Source organism: Podarcis raffonei, chromosome 2 (assembly GCF_027172205.1).
Source record: "Podarcis raffonei isolate rPodRaf1 chromosome 2, rPodRaf1.pri, whole genome shotgun sequence".
NCBI lineage: Eukaryota > Metazoa > Chordata > Lepidosauria > Squamata > Lacertidae > Podarcis > Podarcis raffonei.
The window spans coordinates 6,045,084-6,071,799 of NC_070603.1; the positions used below are offsets into that span (position 1 = coordinate 6,045,084).

Sequence of the window (26,716 nt, forward strand, 5' to 3'; positions counted from 1 at the left end):
CTTATTCCCACATTACATGGAACACAGGTACATGTGTTCGTGTGAAAGGGTGTGCAATTGCTGATCTGTTCAGCTCAGCTAGTTGTGTACAGAGATACATAGGCTGTACGCTTGCTGCACATCAGGTGCAAATAAGGGTACGAGTGTACAGCTCAGCTCTCTGACTGCAACATGTGAACACTCCTACTGGAACTGTTGGAAAATACAGGGCTAAGAGAAACTCTGGAGCTTGAAAGAGGAATCTTGCAGGCTGGAGCTGGGACTTATGCCCCCTGATCTGCCACAGAAGGTATGTGCTTCTTCTTCAGGTACCAAGGGGAGCAGAAGCATGCAACAATGGCCCTCGTGATTGGCCAGGCTTTAATATCAATAATGGGCAGTAGAAGCCTTCTCCCTTGCCTGGTCAACAGCAACCAAAAGCTACTTCTGCTCTGAAATTCAAACTCCAGATTATTCGGCATTTCCAGTTCAAGCCCCCTCAGTTTCACCAATGAGGACTCTGAGCTGAAGAATGATCCCTCCCTCCTGGTCTAAGCTTGATTGATGGGTCCTGCCAGACCCCAACATGAAGCCTGGAACATGATGACTTGCACTTGATGGTACCCACTGACTTGGCAGACATGGAGTGACACCTCCTCTGTCCAGGGCCAATCAAATCAGACTCAGAACAGGGTGGGAAGGGCCAGGAAGAAACCTGCAGGTGCCCTAGCTCCCTCCTTAAAGAGCCTGAAAGTGCCCCCTACTCTAAGAGAACTACCGCACTGGGATCCTGCCCCTCTGCAACAGCCTCACCCCCTGCAAGAAACCTGGCTGCAACTTTGACACTCTCTACCTGTAGCGGGTGATGGAGCTCATCTTGCTGTGCTGCTCCAGGAAGCGCTGCAGCTCCTCTTTGGCTTCCTTGGCCCGGAGCCGGGCCTCTTCCTTCTCCTCCTTGTCCCGCTGAGCCTTGTAAGCATTGAAAGCCTGCTTCTTCTCGCTCAGCTTGGGCAAAGCGCTGGGGCACAACGCAAGAGGGTCATCAAGGGTTGCTCTCCAGAGACGGCACCCAAGGGGTGAGGGAGAATGGGGGGCAGTGGGAGCGGGGGCAGGAGTGCTAGGGAATTCCCAGCCACACAACACTCTGGACCAGGCAAAGTCTAAGACTAGCTGAACTTTTTCTCCTTCCTGCAACAGTCAGAATTTCTAACTGTGCAGTGAAGCAGGCTGAGGGCTGCAGTGACATTGTGGGAAGGAAGGGGCGTTCGTTTCAGACTGTACCTGAACCGCGGGTCGGTGCTAATGAGCTTCATGGCCTGCTCCCACGACACACTTGCTGGGACGCCCTGGAGCCAGAGAGCAGCAGCGTTTCAGCCAAAATGGCACCACCACCTTCCCATTCCAGCTTGACTGGCCCCACCCACTTCGCCCCTCATTTCAGGACCAGTTTACACAATCGTAGTCAAGTTTTTGCCTAGACTGTGCCAATCCAGGCTATGTGTTTGCTCGTTCCTAGGACGGAATCTCTGGTACTCCGGTCCACCACCTGCCCCTATCAGTACCTTGTCCTTGAGCAGCTCCTTAAAAGCTTGCTTGGCTTCTTCCTTGTTGCTCCAGGCATTGCCAGGGCCACGGTCTTCCTCGTCTCTCCGGACGGGATCACAGCTAGCTCAGGAAACAAACAACCCCCCCCCAAAGGTATCAGATGGAGCAATGGGCATGCCAGTGCTCAATCCAGGGTTTCTCAAATGAATTCGAGTCTTCCCTTCTCACCAGCCAGATGCCTGTGGGCAACTCACAAGGAGGACCTAAGCTCAATACTTCTGAGTCCCAGGGTACACAGATGCATTCCACACCTCCGATACTGGATGCAGTAACCCAGCCATAATGGAGGTACAGACACCCCCAACTTCCACACATAAGGCTTTGTGAATGGGGGTGAATGGATATTAAAGATGGTTGCAGCAGGAGTTCTACTTCCTTCCCTTTACTCCCGCCACACACACCCATCCCAACCTCTTGGCAAAGGGTGGAAGCTTCCGCATCCCTGAAGGGCAGGAACTCACCAGCCCCTCCCTCCATGGAGCCAAAGAAGCGGGTGCTAGAATTCTAGCCTGTACCACTTCAGGCAGCCGGTGGGCATGTCATGTTGTTGTTTTTCTTAATGCACCCTAACAAGAAAATAAAACCTCCCTGTTTGTACGAATCCAGCACATCAGGGACAGGGCCACACTAAACCTTTTCTCTCTGGTGTACTAGGCTGTTATACGCCCCCAACGGGGAAAAACAACAACAACCACCAGCCCACACCTCCTGGGCTAAACACACTGCAAAATGACACACTCCAGAGCTCTATGACCTCCTGCAATAGTGTGTGTGGAGGGGAAGCTGTGGCTTATTTTGCAGGAATAGAATACCACTTCCATAATCATCCCCCGCTTGGTGTTCCCTTTCTAATTCCCCAAGGTGGGGGGGGAAGAGACTCCACAAACCCCCAGTTTGAAAGCCAAGCCTGGATGGGGGAGCCTGTAGCTGTCTATGTGCTGTGGACCACAAGTCCCATCATCCTTGGCCATTGGCCATGCTGGCTGAAGCTGATGGCAGTTGGAGTCGTCGTTCCCCCAAAACCCAAGGAGGCCTTAATCCCCCGCCCTCTCTGTCCCCCACCCCTCATGTCACCTGCTTGCGATCTCCTCCTCAGCTGCAGTCGGCCCGCCCTCCGTGCCTGGCGTTTCCTGTCCTTCAATGCCCCCGGTGCCTTCTGTGTCTGAGGTGGCTGCGGAGGATGGGGTGGGGCTGTCAGGGCCTGACAGTGGTGCCTCTGGTTGCTGAGGCTGCTGTTGCCTCCTAAGAAAGGGGAGAGGATCAGGCTTTGGAACGCTGTGCGCCAGAACACACACACAAGAAACTGGCACCATTCATGTTGGTGTTGACCTTTAAAGCCCTAAACAGCCTCGGCCCAGTATACCTGAAGGAGCATCTCCACCCCCATCGTTCTGCCCGGACGCTGAGGTCCAGCACCAAGGGCCTTCTGGCAGTTCCCTCATTGCGAGAAGCAAAGCTACAGGGAACCAGGCAGAGGGCCTTCTCGGTAGTGGCACCCACCCTGTGGAACGCCCTCCCATCAGATGTCAAAGCGATAAACAACTACCTGACATTCAGAAGACATCTTAAGGCAGCCCTGTTCAGGGAAGTTTTTAATGTGTGACGTTTTAATGTATTTTTAATCTTTGTTGGAAGCCACCCAGAGTGGCTGGGGAAACCCAGCCAGATGGGCGGGGTACAAATAATAAATTATTATTATGATTATTATGATTATTATGATTATACATAAAAGGTAAAGGGACCCCTGACCATTAGGTCCAGTCGTGGCCGACTCTTGGGTTGCGGTGCTCATCTCGCTTTATTGGCCGAGGGAGTCATGTGGCCAGCATGACTAAGCCGCTTCTGGCGAACCAGAGCAGGGCACAGAAACGCCGTTTACCTTCCTGCCGGAGCGGTACCTATTTATCTACTTGCACTTTGATGTGCTTTCGAACTGCTAGGTTGGCAGGAGCAGGGACCGAGCAACGGGAGCTCACCCCGTCACGGGGATTCGAACCGCTGACCTTCTGATAGGCAAGCCCTAGGCTCTGTGATTTAACCCACAGCGCCACCCGTGTCCCATTTTTATTATACATAGCTTCGTGGTATTCTGGATCCTTTGCTGTCCCTTGAGGCTCAGGTGCCCTTGGTGGCAAGGAGTGCCTTCCATCAGCTTTGGCTGGTGGCCCAGCTACGCCCCTATCCAAACAGGGACAACCTAACTTCTGTCTCTTATGCTCTGGTTATACATGGGGCTGCCTCTGAAGACAGTTCGGAAACTTCAGCTGGTGCAGAATTCAGCGGACAGGTTGCTCAGCAGGGAAAGACTGTTTGAGCATATGATGCCAATCCTGACCCAACTGCACTGGCTGCCAATTTGTTTCTGTGCCCAATGCAAAGTGCTGCTTTTGACCTATAAAGCCTTAAATGGCTCAGGGCCGCAATACCTCAAGGACTGCCTTTCCCAATATAAATGCAACCTGGACCCCGTGATCATCCTCTGAGGCACTTATTCATGTGCCTTCTCCCATGAGAGGTTCGGAGGGTGACCACATGAGGCCTTTTCTGCATTGGCTGTATGTAAGCCATTCTGGGAGCCATTTTGGGCTGAAGGGCAGGGCATTAATGATCTAAATAAATAAATCACTAGCCAATAAATAAATAGCCAAATAAATAATTCTGCCACCCGCCAAAGAGATCTTTTCTCTCCTTGTCAAGGGCTAGAAGCAGGGGAAAGAGAGAGAGAGATGCTGAACAAGGCTAGCACACCATAAAATAGGGCCTCTGGGAGCCTTGGAAGTCTCAATCACTGTGGATCTTGCCTGAGCCTCTTCTGGAGGTGGAATGGATGTTTTCAAGCTTCTTGCACTGTCCATAAGGGTTGTGACCCTCCAGGTGTTGCTGGCCTCCAAATCCCATCAACCCCAGCCAGCAGGGCCAGCGGTCAGGAATGATGGGATGTGGAGTCCCAACAGCTTCCCTTACCCCTTGCTCTCTCTAAAAGCAACACAAGAAAGTTATTTTTTTGGATGCTGAATTCTGGACCCAATGCCAGATTGTTAAGCTGGCTGGAGGAGAAGCCCTTCCTCATGCGAAGCTCCTCCATAGGGACTTACTCTGCTTCTTCTTCCTCTTCCTTGATCAGTGCTGAGGAAACAAAAGGCAGGGGGTGGTTACCATGGTGACGCTTGAGGAAAGGCAGGGCCCAGCCCCAGCCTACTCACCTCCTGGCGGCCCAGACCCTCACCTTCAATGTCATCAAGGTCACGGGGACGGGTCCAGCGGGACTCCTTGCTCTGAGTGTTGTAGTAATAAGGTTTCCTGGTCTCCGAGCGGTACTCACGCCAGGGGCAGCGTGACAACAGGAGCTGAAGGGGGAGAGAAAGGACACCTTAGGAGCTGCCTGCGCTCTTCCTAAAATGGTGGTGGTGACGAGGTTCCCTCACAAAAACTTCCACCACCACCCCCTTTTTAAAAGACAGAGTCAAAAGGACCATCTGTATATTTGTGCGTATGTGAAGAAGCCAAAGCCCAACACACTGTCACAGTCCAGAGTGACCAAGAGACAAAATGCAGGATGAGGCTATGCAGATGAGAGCAGGCGGGGGTGTCAGTAATTGGGGCACAAGAAGTCAGGAACAAGCTTCACCTTGGCTGCAGTGGAGTCCCCAGATGCACCCCCTATTTATTTATTTATTTATTTATTTATTTTTACTTTCCCCGGAATTTGCAAATGGTTGCCATTCACTCCTATGGGATAGAACGCTGTAGTGAGAACCAAGGCTCTGAATACCAGTTGCAGGTGGGCAGAGAGTGCCTGTTCTCAGGTCCCGCTTGCAGATTTCCCACAGGCACCTTGCTGGCCGCTGTGGGAACAGAATATTGGACTTGGTGGACTACTGGCCTGATCCAGCAGGCCTATTCTCATGCTCTTTTGTACAGCCCTCCAGATATCTGGCGACCTGCTATCGTGTCTCCTCTTAATCTTCTCCAGGCAAAACATACCCAGCAATTTCAACCATTCCTTGTAGGATTTGAATCCGAGAACCTTCAATGTGCTTTTTCTTTGGGCTGCTTCTGAATAAGCTCACAGGATTCCCCCCTCCCTTTGTCCCTTAGCTCCTATCTCTGGTCTGCTGGCCTCCACTCCTCAGCATTCAAGATAACTCAACAAAGAGTAAGGAATCTATGTTTGGAATGCAAGGCTAACTAGGGCTCTCACTTCTGCCTTGGACTTCAGCTCGTCTGGCTTTTCCCAGCTTGACTGTTTGGTTTCAGAATTGTAGTAATAAACTCGCCCATCCGGAGCCCGATGCTCAGTCCATGAAGGCTTCTGAGGAAAAAGAGGAGGAGAAGAAAATGGGACATTTTGCAGGAGGTTTTTCTTGCATGGATATCTTACAATCACACCATCTCAAAATAGAAACTGGAACTGAGCAAAAAATTTAAAATCCAGTATTCTGAGAATATCAGCTTCCATTTTCAATAAATAAGTAGTAAAAAAAAAAAAAGCAAGTTTCTAGCGCCTGTAATTATGAAGATAGGGTTCAAACCATGTAAGCAACACCACAAGAAAATCTCCTAAGTCTCAGGGTTGTGGGAAAGGCTGTCTAGTAATAAATTTCCTATAGTCAAGGAGTTGGGAAGTTTTAGCGCCCAGTTTAGTTTCATGTTTGGTTTTATGGGATGCGGGTAGCACTGTGGTCTAAACCACAGAGCCTAGGGCTTGCCAATCAGAAGGTCGGCAGTTCGAATCCTCTCAACGGGGTGAGCTCCCGTTGCTCAGTCCCTGCTCCTGCCAACCTAGCAGTTTGAAAGCACGTCAAAGTGTAAGTAGATAGATAGGTACCGCTCTGGCGGGAAGGTAAACGGCGTTTCCGTGCGCTGCTCTGGTTCACCAGAAGCGGCTTAGTCATGCTGGCCACATGACCCGGAAGCTGTACACCGGCTCCCTCGGCCAATAAAGCGAGATGAGCGCAACAACCCCAGAGTTGTCCGCGACTGGTCAGGGGTCCCTTTACCTTAGTTTCTTTACTGCTTCCCATAACAACCAGAGTAATTTATGCAAAAGAGGGAAATGAAAAATAAGCTGACACACTGCTTACAAATATAAGCAACAACACTTGATTTCTTTCTCTGGTCTATATCATCAACAAAATACCCCTCGCAGCTGTAAGAGACCCTTCCTCAAGGTTCCTCATCTGAATCAGGAGCTCAACAATCGTATACACACACAAACTCCCCTCCCCTCCCCTCCCAGGGCTCCAGTTTTGTTCCTTGTTTCCCAACGTCTATTTGGGGATTTGCTTTTGCACAAATCCAGAAGATCCAGCACTAGAGGAAAAGTGCCAGAGCAGATTGCTCTTCAGTCTCTCTAAACAAGGCCCAACAACATGAGCACAAGGTTTCTAGGATGACAAAATACCCATGAAGTTACAATGCCACTGTGCAAGGCAGGTGCTGGTGGCAGCGGCGTCAGCAAAGCACAAGCCACACACAGCAGATGCCCACTGGCAGGTGTTCCGCAAACCACTTTCTTCAGTATTAAAAACAATTAAAACATGACAGTCATAGGAATAGGGTGGGTCTTCTGCTTGCCACTGAGCTACGCTTCCTCCCCATGAGTTTTGCCTCTTCCTCATCATAGGCACTATCCAGTCAGTGCCTCAGCCACACCTCTACACAACATTCACATTGACACAAATAATTGTTCCAGCTGGGGGAAGAATCACATTTTCTCCAGCAACAGAAATAAAAGCTGGAGTTTTGAGCGCTGGGAACATGCAAACTAGCTGACCATGGAAGTGGAACCTTGAAGGAGGCTGCCCTTAAACTCCCCATAATAAAAAGAGTGACAACTGAGCATTTAATTCTTCCTCTGAAACTGGTGCTTGGCCAGTTACTCACCACAGGGGCTCCTTGGGTCGCCGTGGCTGCAAATCAAGAGAGCAGAGATTAGACCAGGTACAGTGGCTTAGCGCTGAAGAGGTTCAAGCTTCTAGGAACCAATTTCAATTTCTCTATAAAGGGGGAGCAAAAGGAAGCTTGCAGAAATAACCATCTCATCTGGACTGGCACTGGATGGTAGGAATGCCAGTGTTGTCTGGTTAAAGATGCTGTGCCTTTGAGAGCAACGAATCAGGCAAAATGTCAACAGATGTAGTTAACGCTCCTCTCTGCACTGAGAGGCTACAGCATGAAGCTGTAGAAGACGCAGTAACTCCATTGCAAAGAAAGACCAGGGCGAGACGCAGCAGGTTTCTCTCTTGTTGGATTTTTCAGACAGAGCCTGCTCCTGATCTGGACGCACCCTCCCCTCAAGGACAAATCCACTGGGATACTCACCACTGGATGGGTCTGTTGCAGGACCTGCCTGTCAAAAGAGAAATGGGAACTAAATCAAGGCGTTTGGAACCTGCTCTGTCCGTAACTGGATGGAATTTCTGAGCCTCTTTGCCCTCAAGGCATTTTACATGTTGCAAAAAGATTGGCTAGGCAAAGTGATTTGGAGCAGAGAAGTGGGAGGCATGTGAAGAGTTAAGCATGTGTGTGCACGCTCATGTGCACAAGTGCTGCTGCTGCATTCTAAGTCACCCCCTCCCATGACAAAGTTGCTCTTGAAAAACAGGCCACTGGCCTCTCCTCTTGCCTATTTAGTAAGGCCCAACAGCACCGACTATCTCTTTCAACACTCATCCACATACCCAGATGCTCAAGATACATCAAAGGCCAGCAAACGCTGCCACATCTGCCTGGGCCAAATTGATAACACAACCCACAGCTTGGTGACCCTAGGAGCAGCAGCCAGCAGGAAACCCTTCTCCAATAGCGTGGCCAACTTTTTTCTTTATGACTTTGTCGTCATCGAGAGCACATTTGGAGTAATAAACAACCCAGTTTCAGCGGCTACTGCAGTACACATGCAACCCTTTGTGCCCTGGGGTTGTTTCGCCCTCTACTGGCAGGGAGAGGCAAGCAGGAATGTAGGCCATAGTCAAGATCATGGGTAGGCAAACTAAGGCCCGGGGGGCGGATTCGGCCCCATCGCCTTCTAAATCTGGCCTGCGGACGGTCCGGGAATCAATCAGTGTGTTTTTACATGAGTAGAATGTGTGCTTTTATTTTAAATGCATCTCTGGGGCACTATTTGTGAGGCATAGGAATTCATTCATTTCCCCCCCCCCCAAAAAAAAATATAGTCAGCCCTCCACAAGATCTGAGGGACAGTGGACTGCCCCCCTGCTGAAAAAGTTTGCTGACCCCCGGTCAAGATCAAAAGGCCGTCCTACAGATATACAGGCATGTCGCCAAACTCCTAGTGTGAGTGCCACTACCAGCAGCCTTGCCACAAACTGGAGACCCTTATCTCACTATAACCCCCTGAGATCTATGCCCCTCCCAGATACTCACCCCTCCAGAGACAGCAACAGGCCCACCTGGCACCCCCGGCATGATCATCCCAGGCAGCATTGGTGGTACCATTGTGGGCATCTGGGGGAAACAACCAAAAAATGGTATAAGTCATAAGAAGGTGGTCAGAAAGACAAACAAAGGCTTTGTGGGAAAGGCCTTACCTGTCCAAGGGGCGGCGGTCCAGGCATGGGTGGGATCATTGGGGGAGGAGGCATCATGCCCGGAGGCATGGGTGGCATAGGGGGCGGGCGCGGTCCCAATGGGGGCAACCCCATTGGAGGGAACGGAGGCGGGATCCCAGGATGAGGCATCTAGGAGCAAGGGGGAAAAGAGAAAGAATACACTCCAAGTGGCACGTATCCAAAACAGCTGCCAGCAACCATGGCATGACTTGGGCCTCTGTCAAGTAGAAACAAACTGGGTCCAACATCAGGGCAATAAGAGGGCAACATTTTGACAGGACAACCCCTCCCAAAGCAGCACTGCACTTCAAAAGATAGGGAGGGCAATTGTGCGCATATACAAGCTTACAAAATCCTACCGCGGACATGGCGAACTGGCAGACTGAAGTCCAGACAACGGTCTTCAGTCCACGTTTCACACGCTGCAATTCCGCACCACGACTCAAGTACAGGAAATGTGTAGAAAGACAACAAGATCTGAACTCCAACAAAGCCTGTAATGACCTTTCAGACTTTCACAGCATTTCACTGCCCACGATTGACAATGATCAGGAATGATTGGAGTTGTGGTTCAGCCACATCTGAAGGGCCACAGGTTCCCCACTCCTGTCTTACACTTTGCAAAGCATTATCCACACTATTGGTGCTATATGGTTATTATGATAACGATTATTATTTTGCTGCTCCGGTATATAAAGAGTAGATACAAACACACACTCGTGCCACTTTCACATGTACTCAAAACACATCCTCACATTTATTTAATATTAAATTTATTTCTCCCGCACACAAACTTCTCCAAGGTGGATAAAGTACGATGCATCACCTGTCACATATAAGACCTTTATACACTCTTGCACGCACATGCACACACACACACACACACACACACACCATACACCCCATTGCACAGGATCAAGGACCAGAAGGCAGCTTAACATGCTGAGATACAAGCAAGTAACTTACAAAGGGAGGAGGCAGAATTGGTGGTGGAGCTGGAGGAAATGGGGCCGGCTGCCCAGGCGGAGGGCCACTGCCTGAATCTGGAGCTGACTGCAAAGAGAGAGGGGAAGGGAGAGAATAAACGAGGGGTGGTGGTAATTGCGAGTTTATTGCTGGGGAGGCAGCTAAAGTGAAAACTGGCGCAAGGGGTATATATTGGGTTTGGATGGGGCAAACCCAGGAATAAATCTCCGCTCAACCTGCAAAGTCCACTGATCCCCCTTTGGCAAGTCACACTCTTGTAATCTAACTTCTCATGCAGTGTTATGAGGTTAAAAATGCCAGTCTGAGCTGCAAGAATGACTCCAAGTGTTAGCTGGCCTTCATCCAGCCAAAACAAAATGACTTGCTCCCTCTTTTCAGTTACAGCATAATTTGCATTTAATGTGTTGCTCCCCTAATCCTTGCCTTTGCCACCCCTTTGCTCCCCCAAACTAGTTTTTCTGGATCTCCCCTGCTGAGTTTGTTAGAATATACAAATAATAAGATCCCAACACATGATGAGAAATACTTTTAACCCCAAATGAATAGGCTTCAGTGGCTTTCTTTATTCTTTTGTGAAGTACATGGGCAAAAAACTGGCTTGGGATGCTACTGGCAGGAGACTCAAGTGTGCCTTTTGGTTAGGAGAACCAGTCCAGGAAAACAGGCTAAGCCAAATAAGAAAGGGTCTGCACAATCCTAAACAGATGAAGACGTCCCTGGAAGCTAACAACTAAAGTCCAAGGATCCCTGCCTTTCCCTGTAGCATTTATTGCAGGTACGCTGCCTCCGGACATAGCAATTCTCTTTAGCTATCATGGCTATCAGCCACTGATCCATTTCTCGCTGAATTTATCCAGCCCTTAAATAACAAAAGCAAGCAAGCTAATGGCCATCTCCCCAGCTTGCAGTAGTGAATTCCTAATGTGTTCCCAGTCAAATTGGTTTGCTTCGTGAGCACAGAGTGGCTTGCCCAGTGGGGCAGAGCTGCAGCAATAGCCTCTTGGCAGCAATGTCACTGGTGCTTACTGGGAGAGGAAAAGAGGCAGCAAGCTCAGGACTGTGTGTGGAAGCACCAGATTGGCTCCGCTAGACCATTCACATGGTCCTGATCTTGGCCCTCCCAGTAAACACTTTTGTGGAGGCTACTGTTGTAGCTCCATCCCACTGGGCAACCCTTCTGCACAAGACAGGTCTTTCTCTGTGGTGTCTCCACAGTCATGGAACTTTCTCTCAGTTACCATTCACCATTTATGTTCTGGCTTTCAATAAAGTCTTAAAAACTTGTACCTTCCCCTACTGCTTTTTCTTAAGAGATTTGGTGACTTCACGCCATTTCTCTCTTGTGTCTACTGGCCTGTATCTAATCAATGGTTCGTATTCTGCCTGATGGTCTACTGTTTTAATTTCTCTTTGTACATCACCTTAAGAAGGGCTTGACCCTGAAAAGTGACTAATAAATAACTGGGATAAATGAACAAATAATGAACATCCATTAATGCACTTCTCTGTGAAAAATGCACTTCTTTTTGCTATTCCTCTTGAATCTACTGCTTGTTGGTGATGCCAAGTTCTGACACAGAATGTGTGAGAGAGGATGTTACTTCAGTCCAACACCATTCATAATTTCATAAAACCTGCCATCCCTTTAATAAACACCATAAGCTTAAGGCAAGTGCTCCAGCCGAATGATCCTTTCAGTTGCCCTTTTTCTGTATGACAAGTGGAGGACAAGTGGCCAGGTTTGGAAAGCAAACTTGGATTAATGGGCACATACATAGAGATGAACATAAAGCTTGTAGGAGATGAGGATGACTGGGAGCAGAGATGGAGAGTAATAAGGAATGTTGCATGAGCAACAACATTTGGTGGGAAATGGTAGCCTATCTAGAGAATGGCTTCATTCGTTCACAGTATACCAAATTTTGGCCTACCATGACTGGGCAAAGTGTTGGCTCCTGAAGAACTCCCACCCACTTTTCCTTCTAGCACAGGTGGTTAGCATGGGTTGACTTAGCGCGTCATCAGGCTCCTCTCCAGGAGCGACACATGAATGGCACCAATGCCTTATTCCCTCCAGCATAAGAAGATCCCAGATTTTGAAAGAGTTGGGCAGAGACAGGACAATTCTGAATTGCCCTCTTCTATAACTGAGCTAGAGGAAATCTCAGTGTGGGGACATAGCCCCTAGCCCCTAATTTATTGCCCTAAATCAGAACATAACAAGCTGCCTCGTATCAAGTCAGATGACTGGTCTCTGTAGCTCAGCACTTGTCTACTGTTCTTCAGTCTTGGGTCCCCAGATGTTGCTGAGTAACAACTCACATAATCCCTGTCCATTGGCCAAACCTGTTGGGGATGATGGGAGTCCAGCGACATCTGGGGACCCAAGGCTGAAGAATGCTCTTCAAGGGAGTCTCTCAGTCCTACCTGGAGATGCCAGGGATCATCAAGCCAAGAACTTTCTGCATGGAGAGCATGGGCTTGACAACTAAGCTACGCTCCTTTTCCTAACGAGTGACCTGGAAGACCCATTCTTAAACAGGGAAGCCATGGGGCTCTTTCAGCTTCTTGCATGGAAGTTCATTCTACTGCAGTCTATCAAGGCTTATTCACTTCTGTGCTGACATCAGCAAACCTGACACTGGTTCCATCCTCAGAGTAGCTTTTACAATCCACTCTGATGCTCTCTGCCCAATACTGAAGTGATTTTCTAAGCCCAGTTCACTGTCTGGAATGGCCGTTTGGATCCCACTTCGGCTGTGGAACAGGCTTATTTTATATACACATTATCTGCCTGTGCATGCGTGTCCATGTATAATGCATACCTATCTAGGTCAATGTGTCCACGTATTTGTGCCTGCACTTACACATTTGTCTACAATGTCTTTCTATCTGCAGGTGGGCCTTCAAACATGCATCCTTCCACGTGTGCCTATACTTAGATGTACATGACAAATAAAGATTACTCTTATGCAATTTACATTTAAAGGTGTCTATGTTTATGTATATTAATCAGTGCATGTATTTGTGCATTTATGTGCTTTAGCAGGTGTTCGTACCTATCCCTGCATGCATACATCAGGGTGTGCATACATATGTATGACACATCCCATTTATTGCTGCGTGCTTGCTCCCACGGACAGTGTTTGTGTGAGAGTATAGATATGGATGAGCGAGCGGACATGGTGCGGTAGACAGGGTGCCTGTGGGAGACTCTGGTTCAGATTCCTGCTCAGTCATAAAGCTCCCTACTGGGTGGCCTTGGGAAGATTGCTATCTCAACTGAATGTAGCTTCTCCTTGTGATCCCAAAACACCTTGGCAAGGAATACTGTACGCTTCAAATTCATCCCCTCGGATAAAGCCGGTGTAAAATCTACACATGCTTTATGTGTGCACCTATTCCCACATGTGCACATGAGTGTTTGCACATGTGGGGTTCATGTAGTTCTGCATGCACCTGTAGAGAGATCTGGATGCTTTTGCATTTTCCCCCTTCCTTTCTGGCATGGTGCATCTAGTTGCACAAACCAGGGTGCCTCACTATCCGGCTGCGCACCCTCCTCCCGGCCTCCTTCCAGCACCCGCCTCATTGCTCCGAAGCCTCCCGAGCGGGAGCAAGAAAGGAGAGGAGGAGGCGGAGGCGGCGGGTGGGGAGCACCATCACCATTTCCCCTTGGGTGCAAAAGATGTGGGGGCGATGTGGCGCGTGGAGGATGTCCCCTCCGCCCCTCCCTCTCCCTTGCAAGCTTCCACCGTGCACACACACGCACCCCTCCGCCCCCGAACCCATCTCCGCCCCGGATCTTCGGGGGAGGGGGAATAACAAAGCGGCAGACATTACCATGGCCGAGCCTCGGATCAGCTGGGCGTGCAGGCGGGCAGCTCAGCCCACCCGGCAGTAAGGGCGGCCGCGATTGGAGGAGGCGGGCTGAGGGAGAGGGAGGCGGGCGGGATCCCGGGGGGGGGGGGAGGCAGAAGCGCGGGAGGAGAAGGGGAGCGGGCGAGGGCGGCTAGAGCTCTCCAAGGGCGAGAGGCGGCAGGACGGGCCAGGGGTCACCCAACCGCGGCGCGCGCTCTCCGCAACGTCACGAGCAGTGGTGTTTTTTCCCCCTTTGAAGAGTGCCTCTGAGCATGTGCGAAAAGCCTCTTTCCCACCAGAGGCGGTCGAAGGATGCGCTCCTCCTCGCGCCGAGCTGAGGAGAAAGGAGCATCCGCTTTAGGATGCGGCTGACGCAGCGCAGCCGTGGTTTGGGTGGGAAGAAGGGCCCTCCCCGCCTCGCAGGAGGGAGAGGCCGGGCTCTCGGCCAGGGTTCGAGGCACCTCGCCATCAGGAAGGAGGACCAGGGAAACACAACACGGGCAGCGCATGACAAAATAAGGGACCACAAAAAAGAGCGAGTGGTTCACAGGACCCGCTGGTTCTGAGAGGATGCGCTCTCGACGTGGCCTAATCTTGCCTAATCGTTTCCCCTGATGTCTGTGAGCATTTGAAGCGCCATGGTATGGCCAGCCCTTTATCAGATAACACGAAAAGAGTGTATTCCACCAAGTCACATCTCTTTGTTTGCAGCTCTTTAGCCGAGAAAGCATGGCACAATTGGGTCCAACGTGCATAAAAACAAAACTTCACACACACACACACACACACATATATAATTACAAGGGTCTAAATTTTATGCCCCACCACCACCTTTGTGCTTGAGGCTCAGACCAATTTTTCCTCCAGCCCCCCTACCCAAGTCAGATTGGCCCTCGTTATCAGCTCCAGTCAACGTGGTCAGATAGGGCTGCCATATGTCTGGATTTTCCCTGACATGTCCTCTTTTTGGGGGGGGGCAGCATGCCCCTCTGGCCAGATTTTTGTATTTTATATGAAATGTCCAGGTTTTTAGGTTTTTTTATTTCTTAAATTTTTATTATGATTATTCTTTAATTTTATATGCGGGGTGTTAGGGTATCCAGCAGCCGCCAGACCTTCCATGGGTGACACTAGGCCTGGCAGGATTTCCATCAGCTTTTCCTGGCACAGACTTCCCAGGGCCATAGCTGTCAACTTTCAGATTTGAAAATAAGGGATCAGCAGCCTCGAAAATAAGGGATCAGCAGCCTCACCTGTCCCAGGGAGCCTTGAAAATAAGGGATCAACAGCCTCACCTGTCCTGGGGACAGTCTACAGGATATCTAACAATCCGGGATAGCAGCAGGAAGCAGCGGGAAACGGCACTGGAATAAGGGAATTTCCCGCAAAAAAAGGGAAGGTTGACAGCTATGCCCAGGACCGCTCGACTTCCCATCCGAAGAACAGGAGGCCAAAGACAGCAAAGGTAAGAGAGGGAAGAAGGGGGCGAGGAAGGAGTCAAAGGCAGGGAGGGAGCAAGCGAACGAGATGTGGGATGGTGTGTGTATATGTGCCCCAAACGTGTCTGGGTTTGGGGGCTTTGGAATATGGCAACCCTAGAGGGATGATGGGAGCTGTAGTCCAAAAATGTGAAGAGCTATATATTACCAAGGTAAAGGGACCCCTGACCGTTAGGTCCAGTCGTGGACGACTCTGGGGTTGCAGCGCTCATCTCGCTTTATTGGCCAAGGGAGCCGGTGTACAGCTTGTGGGTCATGTGGCCAGCATGACTAAGCCGCTTCTGGCGAACCAGAGCAGTGCACGGAAACGCCGTTTACCTTCCCGCCAGAGTGGTACCTATTTATCTGCTTGCACTTCCGCCGACCTTCTGATCGGCAGGCCCTAGGCTCTGTGGTTTAACCCACAGCACCACCCGCATCCCTATATATTACCTTTAAAAGGAGCTTGGTGGGCAGAAATCAGTAGGTGACTTATTTTCTTCTCTTTTCATAGCATGGGGAATAAATACCACCTTCACATTAGACTGCTGTTAAAAGCACAGTTACGGTGGCCTGGCTGATGGAAGCAAATAGTTGGACAAAGTTGGGGTAAAGCAAATATCAGATAAACACAAAAATGATTTAAATAGTCCCATCACAAGTGCAGGGAAACATGATGTAATTAAAAGCCTTAAAACAAATGAGTCATCAGGTAAAGATGGTTACACAGCCTCATTTTGTAAAAAGAACTAGTAACACCAATTTTATGTAATTTATTAAATGTGGTTATGGTAGGAGAGCAGATTCAATCTGCATGGAAGGAAACTTAAACTATAATTAAAAAACCCAGATAAGACAGGGAAATGGTGTGTTTGTACCAGGCTTTAAATGAAAGACTGCCATCACTTCGCTTCATATGCTGTATTTATTTGTTTATTTATTTATTTATTTATTTATTCGTCACAAATTAGTTTGAAATTCTGAAAAGTGCTGGTTTGCATGATATGTGAAAAATTAACAGATTTGTTTTAAATCTGCATTTTCTTCCAGGTGGCTGAAAACTTTTGATACTAATTTTTTTTTATTGAGCTTTCAGCCTCTGCAGTGATGGATTTTTTTTTATTTTTCTGCTTCCTCTCTAGCTCACTATATATGAACCACTAATCATGAAACACAAGACTATTACAGGCTGTCTTCTTCATTTCTAAAATGTTACCTATGTAGATTTTGCAGGAATTTTTCTCCTGATGTTGACTGCCTGGTTACTTTTTCTACATTCTTGCCAGCGGGTGGCGCTGTATGCCCCCTTTATAAATCCTGCAAATGCTCCCCAGGGGATAAACTAAGGGATTGCTGTTTTCCTCCTTAAGGATAACCAATGCATTGCCTCCAACATTTCTCTGATGCAAATAGGGACATCCTAATCCATAATAATAATTTTACTATTTATATGCCACCCATCTGACTAGGTTGCTCCAGCCACTCAGGGTGCTTCCAACATATATAAAAACATAATAAAGCATTAAACATTGAAAAACTTCCCAATACATGGCTGCCTTCAGATGGCTCTGGGGTCGGATAACTACATATCCTCCAGTATTTCTCTGATGAAAAAAAGGCAGATGACACAAACTTGATGGCAGAAAGTGAGGAGGAATTAAAGAACCTTTTAATGAGGGTGAATGAGGAGAGCGCAAAATATGGTCTGAGGCTCAACATCAAAAAAACGAAGATCATGGCCACTGGTCCCATCACCTCCTGGCAAATAGAAGGGGAAGAAATGGAGGCAGTGAGAGATTTTAGTTTCTTGGGCTCCATCATCACTGCAGATGGTGACAGCAGCCACGAAATTAAAAGACGCCTGCTTCTTGGGAGAAGGGCAATGACAGGCCTAGACAGCATCTTGAGAAGTAGAGACATCACCTTGCCAACAAAGGTCCGTATAGTAAAAGCTATTGTTTTCCCAGTAGTGATGTATGGAAGTGAGAGCTGGACCATAAAGAAGGCTGATCGCCGAAGAATTGATGCTTTTGAATTCTGGTGCTGGAGGAGACTCTTGAGAGTCCCATGGACTGCAAGAAGATCAAACGCATCCATTCTTAATGAAATCAGCCCTGAGTGCTCACTGGAAGGACAGATCGTGAAGCTGAGGCTCCAGTACTTTGGCCACCTCATGAGAAGAGAAGACTCCCTGGAGAAGACACTGATGCTGGGAAAGATGGAGGGCACAAGGAGAAGGGGGCGACAGAGGACGAGATGGTTGGATAGTGTTTTCGAGGTTACCAGCATGAGTTTGACCAAACTGCGGGAGGTAGTGGAGGACAGAGGTGCCTGGCGTGCTCTGGTCCATGGGGTCACGAAGAGTCGGACACGACTAAACGACTAAACAACAACAACAAGGAAAAACAGGACATTCCAGGATCAAATTAGAAACCAGGACGGCTTCTCTCAATCAGGGACATCCCTGGAAAACAGGGACACTTGGAGGGTCTGTCAATGATATTTTCACACATGAAAGCAGAAAGTCTGTGAGCCTTTTAGCAGACAATTTAGCAGCAGCATTCCCACAGTTCCACGGGAAGAAGAAACTACAGTTCCCAGGATTCTTTGCGGAAGGAAAGCCATGGCTGTTTAAAGTGGTATGATATTGCTTTGAATGCATAGGGGGCCTAATAGCAGACCATGACACAAGGGGCATGTGAAAGAGAAGCCTTTCCTTCCTGCCATAGCTGTCAACTTTTCCCTTTTCCTGCGAGGAATCCTATTCAGAATAAGGGAATTTCCCTTTAAAAAAGGAAAATGTTGACAGCTATGCTTCCTGCATGCCGATTCCCCAGTAAGAGCATACAGAATAACCTTGCTGCACCAGACCAAGGGCCCGTTGAATTCAGCATCCTGTTCTCACTATGTATTGTGGTAGAAAATTCCATTCTTTAGCTGTGTGCTATGTGGAAAAAAATGCTTCCTTTATCTTCCAAGAGTCTTCCTCTGGAGTGTTAAAAAAATCATCCTTATACTGGATGACTCCAGGTCTAAATCAAAATAGCTGAAAGCTGCTGGTGGCCACAGAGGAGGAAACGTTCATTGGGATGTAGCACAGAAAAACAGGGAAATGCCGTCTGTCAGAACAAACTATTTGTCTAACTCCCCCCAACTTTAATTTTCTAATACACAGAACATTTCATTGAATTACAAAGATGCTTAAGATAACAAGTGTAGACGGATTATGCATCATAACCCTAAAATTACTCTAAATTATATACCATAAATCTATTTCAATATACATAATTTTCTCCCTTGTAGGAGATTATCTCCTGTCCTTATCATTGCATCTTAAATTCAGTGATGTGATTCACATTGACGATCATTCATAACAATCAAACATTTAAAAATAAGTGACTTGAGGTTCAAAAAGCTGTTCAAGGATACTAAACTGGAACAAAGTGAACCCTATGCAAATGCCATATTTAACACTCCACAGCCCAGCATTACACATCCTGTATTGTAACTTTGCTGTATTTCTGCTGAGTCATTCTATACTCACCTAATAATGTATATGGATTAATTGTGTCATGCACTGTATTATTCCAGTACAAAATGAATGAGCTCAGTTTCTCAACAAACTTGTTGCCTTCCTTCGCTGATCTTTATTATGTTTGTTAATTTAATCATATAGGCTATATCCCAGATGCTTGCTCTCCAGGCCTCCCTTGAAGCCGGGTGGGGAGCAGGTCTGGCTTTTTCCGTTCCTGACATATAGCCATCTGGGCTGCTGTTAATAATGAGTTGTTATCTCCGAGTCTTCCAGAAGCACAATTAATCTAAAATATCCCAACAATATGATTAAGGGGGCTTTAGGTACTTCATAGGCCACTGGCTTTTCCCCCCTTACACCAAGACTGCATTTCAACAGATTGTGATCTTTGGACTTTCTCATCACCTGCTGGCTCTTTACGTGAAGATGTCAAGAATTACCTGTGTACGTTTGATGAACTACTTTTGGATTTGGAATGTAATAGTGTGGAATGAGGGACGCAGTGGCGTAGCGTGGGTTGTCAGCACCCGGGGCAAGGCAAGTAATTTGCGCCCATGGATTTTCGCCCCCTAACCCTACAAATCTATGCTTATGAATGCTGGTCCCTCTCTCTCTCTCTTTCTCATATTCCAATTGATTCCCATTTCCGCCGATCGATCCCTGAAGCTCTCACCCAGCGAAATTCGTGCGTAATTACGCTTCGCCATCCCTAATCCTGCCGCTTCCACCGGGAAATCATGACGGTGCGTTTCTCCTCTCCAAATTTTCCCCGGCCCTTTGCCGGCCGGCGCAGCCCTTTTGGCTACAAGCTTTGCATAAACTGACCTTGTATTATTGTGTAAGCAACAACTCGGCTGAATCCTGCCTATTTTTCTTTGTCTCAAAATGCATCTCTGGGCACTGGGCAATCCTTTTAAAATTGGTAGGGCTGCCACAAGGCAGACAAATTTGCCTCCAAGGCAAGGGTTCTTGTTATAGGAGCACAGAGTGCTCCAGGAGGCCTGGATCTTTTGCCCCAGATCTCCTTTCCACTTACTATCTTTCTCAATTCATCGAAAATATTATTTTTGCTTTGCATACAGGGCTGCAAAGCACAATGCCCTTGAGACTCCAGCAAATCACCATCTTATTTTGCTCCAAGACTGAAATTCACCTCCACGTATAAATAACCACATGCACATTTTACGCAGATTTGTGCTGCGGTGGAGCTGAACTCTCTGAATCTCACTACCTGCCAAAGTTCCTGCTTGGAGACCAGGTCCAGCATTCAGATTGCTAGTTGGCCATTCATGAGTTAACTCAAGTAGGGGAAACCTGGCGCCCTCCAGAAGTCATGGGACTCCCACCAGCCCCAGCCAGTATGGCCAGTGTTCAAGGATGAAAGGAGCTGCAGCCCCAACATCTGGAGCGCCCACAGGTTACCCACCTCTGGATTAACTCAGCCATACAAAGCTGGTGTTTAGCATGTGCTCCATGTATGCAGGTGACACAGACAATGATATCCTCTGTGTGCTTGGAGGTGGGGGTTGCTGTTCAGCCGAAGTGTAAGAAACTTCCTCTTTTTAAAATCTTGCTGTCCTTGGTGTCTTGGAATTAAACCCAGGAGATTTGAGACCAGCATCCCTCACCGGCCCTGTTCCTCACCACAGGCGACGGCTCTGATCCTTTTCTGTGAGGAAAGTTTTTGCAGCCAGCAGTCTGCAGGGATTAACTGGGAAACATGAAATACGAATTTGCGCTAATCTCCTCCGGCCCTGGATTAGTGTGGCTACAAAGCTTCCGCAGCGCAAGGGCCAGGAGGGGACTCTCTTTTGCGTAGGGAATCAGGGTCAAGTTTATTTCAGTCTCCGCTACAAGGAGATTGAAACATTTCTTTTATCTGCCTGAGCAACCAAGGCAAAGGAAAGGAAGAGACCAAGGCTGGGTAAATAAGACCATTTCCTCTGTCTCCAGCGCACTCCCACTCCCACAAACACTCTGGTGTTTGAAGCTGTGAGCCACAATCCATCAGCATCCTGCAGTCTCTTGAGAAATACTGCTGATGCATGTGCTTTACCTCAAACTAGCTTCCGAGTCTTCATTAAGCTGAAGTGTGTATATTTTAGACACCCATTGCACATGCACCACTGATAACACATGTGCAGGTGATGGCTTCATTGGAGTTCAGGAGAGGGGGTGGTTGCAGGTGTGGGAAAACACATCAGATAACATGCAAGGAATCAAGTCAAGTTCTGGTATGTGTAAAGCACAACTTGAAATGCATGGGGAGGGAAATCACCTCATATTGTGTTTTAAGCTAATGTGCACATGCCGCAAGCTTCTAGACCTCAGGGGTTAGACTCATCAAAGGCACTGCAACTCTTTCCTGAATAAGCATATATAGCTGAGCGATTCAACTTTTCATTTTCTCCTGTTTTACCCACTTTGTTCTGTTAAATAAATCTTTCTTATTTCTTCAACTTCGGCCTGAGTCTCCCAAGTATTTAATTTTTCCTCCACACAAGAACCAAAATATAACCTGTGGTTGTTGAAAATATATATTATAGAGTATGTACGTAGGTGGGATCTGCGGCAATTGGGATACAGCGGTGGGATCCACTGTATTTTGGTGGAAGCAAGGCTTTGGACTTTGGGAAGAAGGCACAAGGCTCTGGTAGGGCCCTAGAGCCCCCCCACCTCCTTTCCAAAGCTGGGAAAGCACTAACTAGGCCAGACATAGGCAAACTCAGCCCTCCAGATGTTTTGGGACTACAGCTCCCATCATCCCTAGCTTACAGGATCAGGGGTCAGGGATCATGGGAGTTGTAGTCCCAAGACATCTAGAGGGCCTAGTTTGCCTATGCCTGAACTAGGCTTTGGGAAAGAGACAGGAGGAAGCTGCTACTCATCAAGGCACAGCTGCAATGGCTACTTGAAAAATTGACAACCCGGGTTTGCTGCTTTCACCAGAATCTTAGAATCATAGAATCCTAGTGTTAGAAGGCACCCTAAGGATCATCTAGTCCAAACCCCTCCAATGCCAGAATTGGCAGCTTTCCTGACTAGTTTCAGTCTCTGTGGGCCCATTAAACCTTGATCCCGTGTGGGAGCAAGGCCACACATCCAAACGAAAAATGTTGTTTCTGTCAAAATTCCCCTTCTTCTCTATTTCAATTATTAATCAACATTTAGGACATGCAAGAAGTATTCACAAGCAACAAAGATCTTCCCTGAGAGAGGGGAATCTTATCTGCAGTTCTTCTTCTGATTAATGCGTAACAGTTTAAAGCGCTGACAAACATCTTTGGAATATATGGTCTTGCATGTACTGTATTGTCAAAGTCATTACAACCTCTTAGTGCTATTACTGGCCAGAGATACTATCTCATAAAATCCCTGCTGGAACCTGAGTGCCCAACACACCACCAGTCAGGAAGAAAAGCAAGTTTCCTCCTGCAAATGGAATGGACAGGGTGTGCACACACTATGTTGTAATGTACATTCAGGAGCCTTTTGGGGATGCTGTACACACAACGTCAATCCCATGTCATTCCTGTCCCACATAATTTGTCAGTCTAAAGCCCATTCTGCTGGAAGAGTTAAAATCCATTTTGTGCCAAGAATGTACAGTGGTACCTCGGTTTAAGAACGATTTGGTTTACAAACTCCGCAAAACCAGAAATAGTGTCCTGGTTTGAGAACTTTACCTGGGTCTAAGAATGGAATCCAAATGGTGGAAGGGCACCGGCGGCAGGAGGCCTCATTAGGGAAAGCGCGCCTCGGTTTAAGAACAGTTTGGGTTCAAGAACAGACTTCCAGAACGGATTAAGTTTGTAAACCAAGGTAGCACTGTACTTCTCAAGCTCTTGTTACAAACCTGTGCACACAGGGCACCTTCTCACCTGCTGCCACTGCTGGCACCTCTCCTGCTTGCTTTGCCTATGCATGAAATAAGCAAAACAAGAAGCAGTACAGTAACTTAGCTGCCTCTGCATACTGTGTATATGATTCTCTGTGTATATCCCTTGTATATTGGTACATCAGCACAACTGTTCCCAGCCCCCCCCTTTCAAAAGACTGTGAAAACTAATTTTAATTTTGAAAAGAGATGTGGAAGCACTAATTGGGGTTGGTGAGTTAATTGCACACTCGCGTGATAAGATACCTACCTGTGTACAGACAACATGGAGTGTCGCTGCTGCTTTAGATGACGTCATCATGGGATGGTGTGTACAGTTACAAACCACTTTCTACAAAATAGCAGCGCGAAAAAACAACCTCTGTGCATTGCGAAGGCTACCTGTGTACACAGCCTTAGAGCAGGAATGGAAAAGCAAAATTCATTGCTCAAGCTTTTCCAACAGATTTCTTCCTAAAGCCTGACATTTTATTTTCACTTGCATTCTGACATTCCCTTTGAAAGAAACAGTTGCACACTCAGAATCATTTTGGTGGTCTTTATAGAATTTTAGTCTTGGAAAGGACATCAAGGCTCTTCTCGTCCAACCCCCTGCAGTGCAGGAACCTTTTGCCCAACTTGGGTCTCAAACCCACAACCCCGAGATTAAGAATCTCTTGCTCTGCTGACTGCAAGTCCATTTTGTTTAGCTAAACATTACCAGAAGAGGTGTGGAGCAACAGCAGCTATGCTGAGTATAGGGAAGGAACTAGGAATCCAAGTGGCAGGTAGCCAATCCTGACATCTCTCCTCTCCAAGGCTTCTCATCTCCCCAAGATCTCACTAGGAGCTAAGTTACTGTTGTCTCACAGTCTGCTCCTTACGGCTTGGTGAATGTCACCTTCAGCAAGACCTGATGGGGAATCTATCTCCAAATGTGGGGAGTAATGACAGCTCTCAGGAGTCCTTCTCCTGACATGAGTTTCCACTGATGAAATATCAACCAACAATCGTGAATTATTAGCAGTCAGTCAGTTGTACAAAACGTGGTTTGACTGTAGCCCACCCAGGGCCAGATTTAGGTTTGATGAGGCCTTAAGCTACTGAAGGTAACAGGGCCCTTTATATGTCCAGCTGTCCTGTGTCAACAACAAATTGTTGCTGGTTTTTGTGTTGAATATATGCTATATGGTAATTTATGGACCTACTAGGTATCTAAAGCCATTTGCACGTAAGAAAATATGTATTTTGTCAAAGTAATTGTTGAACTGAAATACAATTAAGAAGTATGTTAATAGTGAAATAATTATTAAGCTCTAACTTAAAATGATTTTTTATTCATAACAAACAATAATGCAAACACATTGGCATTTGGCAATAATAAAAGTTCCTTTAGAAACACAATTTACAAAGACTCATAATCTAGTCTCTAGAAACTTGCTATAACATGAAATAATAATAAGTGTAAATATATGATGCAAACTAATAATTATAAATAGCTTTATTAATATGAAATTAAGTGTACAAAGCAATTGTAGTTAATACGATGCATTTTTATATAATATCAATATCGCCATAGTAGTCCACTAATGGGCGGGGCCCATTGCTTACATCATAGGAGCCTACACAACACAAAACACTTGCTGTATGTAGGTTTTATTTTATTTGTTTTTTATCTTATATTTTGGAAATGTACATCCAGTTGTTTTTTCCTTTAATTTTTTTGGGGGCCCCCAAGGGAGTGGGGCCCTAAGCTATAGCTTGTTTAGCTTATACGTAAATCCGGCACTGAGCCCACCCCCCAATCTGAAAAGCCTGCTTATCAGAGGAGAAAGTGCAACAAGAATGTCCACCATAAATAAGGATCCCTTCTCTTGAGCTAAGTTCAACACATTGCAAATATGTCATTTCCCCCCCAGCACATGGTACTTATGACAGGTGCAAAATGATTTTTACATTTTCTTTGGCAACAAGGAATAAAGCCAAACTGTCTTTCTAATAACATTTGGTACCCTTTTCAGTGCTTGAAGTAAGGTAGGGTGGAATGGGATGCCAAACCACTTCTAAAACCCCAAACCAAAACCATGATATTTCTTTTCAAGAGAAATAATTGAGTCTGATCTAACCCACCCTTTAAACATCCATAAAGATCCATTTTACCCTTCAAGGACCCTGATCAAGTGGCTTCTTTGTAACTGATGCTGCAAACACACCCAGAAAGAATCCTGGGAACTGTAGTTTGCTGAGAGTGCTAGGCATTGTAGCTCTGTGAGGGGTAAACTACAGTTTCCAGGATTCTCTGGGGGAAGCTCTGTACTTTACAAGTAACGTGTGTACTCTAAATATTGTCAACGCAATTCTCAGTAACCTCAGGCCAAAATTCATTTCTTACCCCAAAATACCTTTGTTGGCGACTGCTTTGTACCTCACATAGTCACACGCTTCGTCACTGAGCCTTTCTCATTTTGAACTTCCGTATCCAGGACCTGCAAAAGGAGCATGGATGCGAGTCGAGACTGAACAGAAATCAGAACCATTTCTGTGCCTGTTTAATAGGTTTGGAAAGGACACAATAAACAACCCATCACTGTCAGCGCTGCTACACAGCCTCACTGGGTTTACACGACATTTAACAACAATGAAATAGCTTATAGCAACCATGGGTCTCTCGGCAGACGGATGACCATGCTTACTGGCCATTTTAGGTTACGAATGGGGGTAATTCTGACATGCAGCCAATCTGGCAGAGTTCAGATGATCTGGATTCATTTCAAGTGTCTCTGTGGGTGTTCTCTCTCTCTTCTCTCTTTCTCCCGGGGTGTGGCTGCACTTCTTCCTCAAGACAAACCAGAATCGCAATAGCAGCAAAGAGACTCAGTCTCAAGTCAGGTGCAGGCTTTAACATTGATCACGAAAACGTACTGATGAGCCCATTCCATGAAGATTTCGGCACAAAACTGCAGTTCCTTTGCCCTCGCTCTGGGCTTTTTGTACGGCTTTTGAAACCCAGACAGGCTCTATGAAGTCTCTGTGTAGGAAAATCCACCCAAAGGGGAGAGAAAAAAATAACTAGGAAGAGCACAGATTTCCAAATAATGTTTTGGACAAGCACATCCTTCTCTGTGTGAATCCACTTCCATCCTGTCACCTCATTTTCTAGCATCCATTAAAGAGTAGCAACTTAAGGATCTAACAGCCAACTCCGCAAAACATCCTTGAACTCCCAAAGGCTGGTGAAATTCTCCCCCCTTGTCCGCTTCCATTGTTAAGTGTCAATGATAACCACCTCAACTTCCCTGGAGGCTCTCCTGTCTTTCATCAGCATGTTGATCATGCTCTCCGACTTGATCAGCAAGTTACAGCCTAAGAAAAACACCCCAAAGATGACAGTCAGACAGAGGACACAAAGGACAGCAATTTGTACCATCCTTGCCACATGCTGGTTCTTCTGGACATCTGTGGCCACCGAGATCCCCGGCACCCATGCCCCCGTCACTAGGGTGCAGCAGGAGGTGATGAGAGAGTCCAGTGTGGGAGCAGCTTCCCCAGGAGGGTAAGTGTCCTTGCTGGAGAACGTGGTATTCATCATCTCTGAGCTGGGTGGGAAGGAGATTGCAGAGGGCCTCTTCTGGCACAGTTCTTCTTCTTAAGGCTCCAGCAGCCTCCTTCTCGCAGCTGAGCTGGCTGAAGCATGTAAGTGCTCACTGAGCAAGATTGTGGCTGAGGGTCAGCGACAGACGGGGAGGGCTTAAGTGATGTCAAGATAAGAATTCTCTTCCAGCTGTGGTACATATTGCCATGCGATTTCTCTGCTAGAGAT

At 47.3% G+C, this 26,716-nt stretch overlaps 2 protein-coding genes across 6 annotated transcripts in view; both read right to left on the bottom strand.

The window, feature by feature from the left end:
* The window catches only part of PRPF40B (pre-mRNA processing factor 40 homolog B), a 35,002-nt gene extending 20,894 nt beyond the window's left edge, over positions 1-14,108 (bottom strand). For all 5 annotated transcript variants that reach the window (XM_053371726.1, XM_053371721.1, XM_053371751.1 and 2 more), the window contains exons 1-13: positions 13,989-14,108; positions 10,125-10,211; positions 9,138-9,287; positions 8,974-9,054; positions 7,909-7,936; positions 7,471-7,496; positions 5,786-5,896; positions 4,811-4,931; positions 4,680-4,710; positions 2,659-2,826; positions 1,542-1,644; positions 1,261-1,325; positions 833-997 (exon numbers count right to left, since the gene is read on the bottom strand). In XM_053371726.1, coding sequence (XP_053227701.1) covers positions 833-997; positions 1,261-1,325; positions 1,542-1,644; positions 2,659-2,826; positions 4,680-4,710; positions 4,811-4,931; positions 5,786-5,896; positions 7,471-7,496; positions 7,909-7,936; positions 8,974-9,054; positions 9,138-9,287; positions 10,125-10,211; positions 13,989-13,991 — 1,139 coding nt within the window. In that variant the 5' untranslated portion in view covers positions 13,992-14,108. The remainder of the gene's footprint in view (positions 1-832; positions 998-1,260; positions 1,326-1,541; positions 1,645-2,658; positions 2,827-4,679; positions 4,711-4,810; positions 4,932-5,785; positions 5,897-7,470; positions 7,497-7,908; positions 7,937-8,973; positions 9,055-9,137; positions 9,288-10,124; positions 10,212-13,988) is intronic.
* Positions 14,109-26,161: 12,053 nt separating this feature from the next.
* Positions 26,162-26,485, bottom strand: LOC128409634 (protein reprimo A-like). The gene has a single exon (XM_053380198.1). It carries the CDS (start codon positions 26,483-26,485, stop codon positions 26,162-26,164), a length of 324 nt encoding a protein of 107 aa, XP_053236173.1.
* Between the last annotated feature and the right edge of the window lie 231 nt (positions 26,486-26,716).

Excerpts from the sequence above, each read along its gene's own strand:
- LOC128409634 (XM_053380198.1), bottom strand. The coding sequence starts at position 26,485 with ATGATGAATACCACGTTCTCCAGCAAGGACACTTACCCTCCTGGGGAA.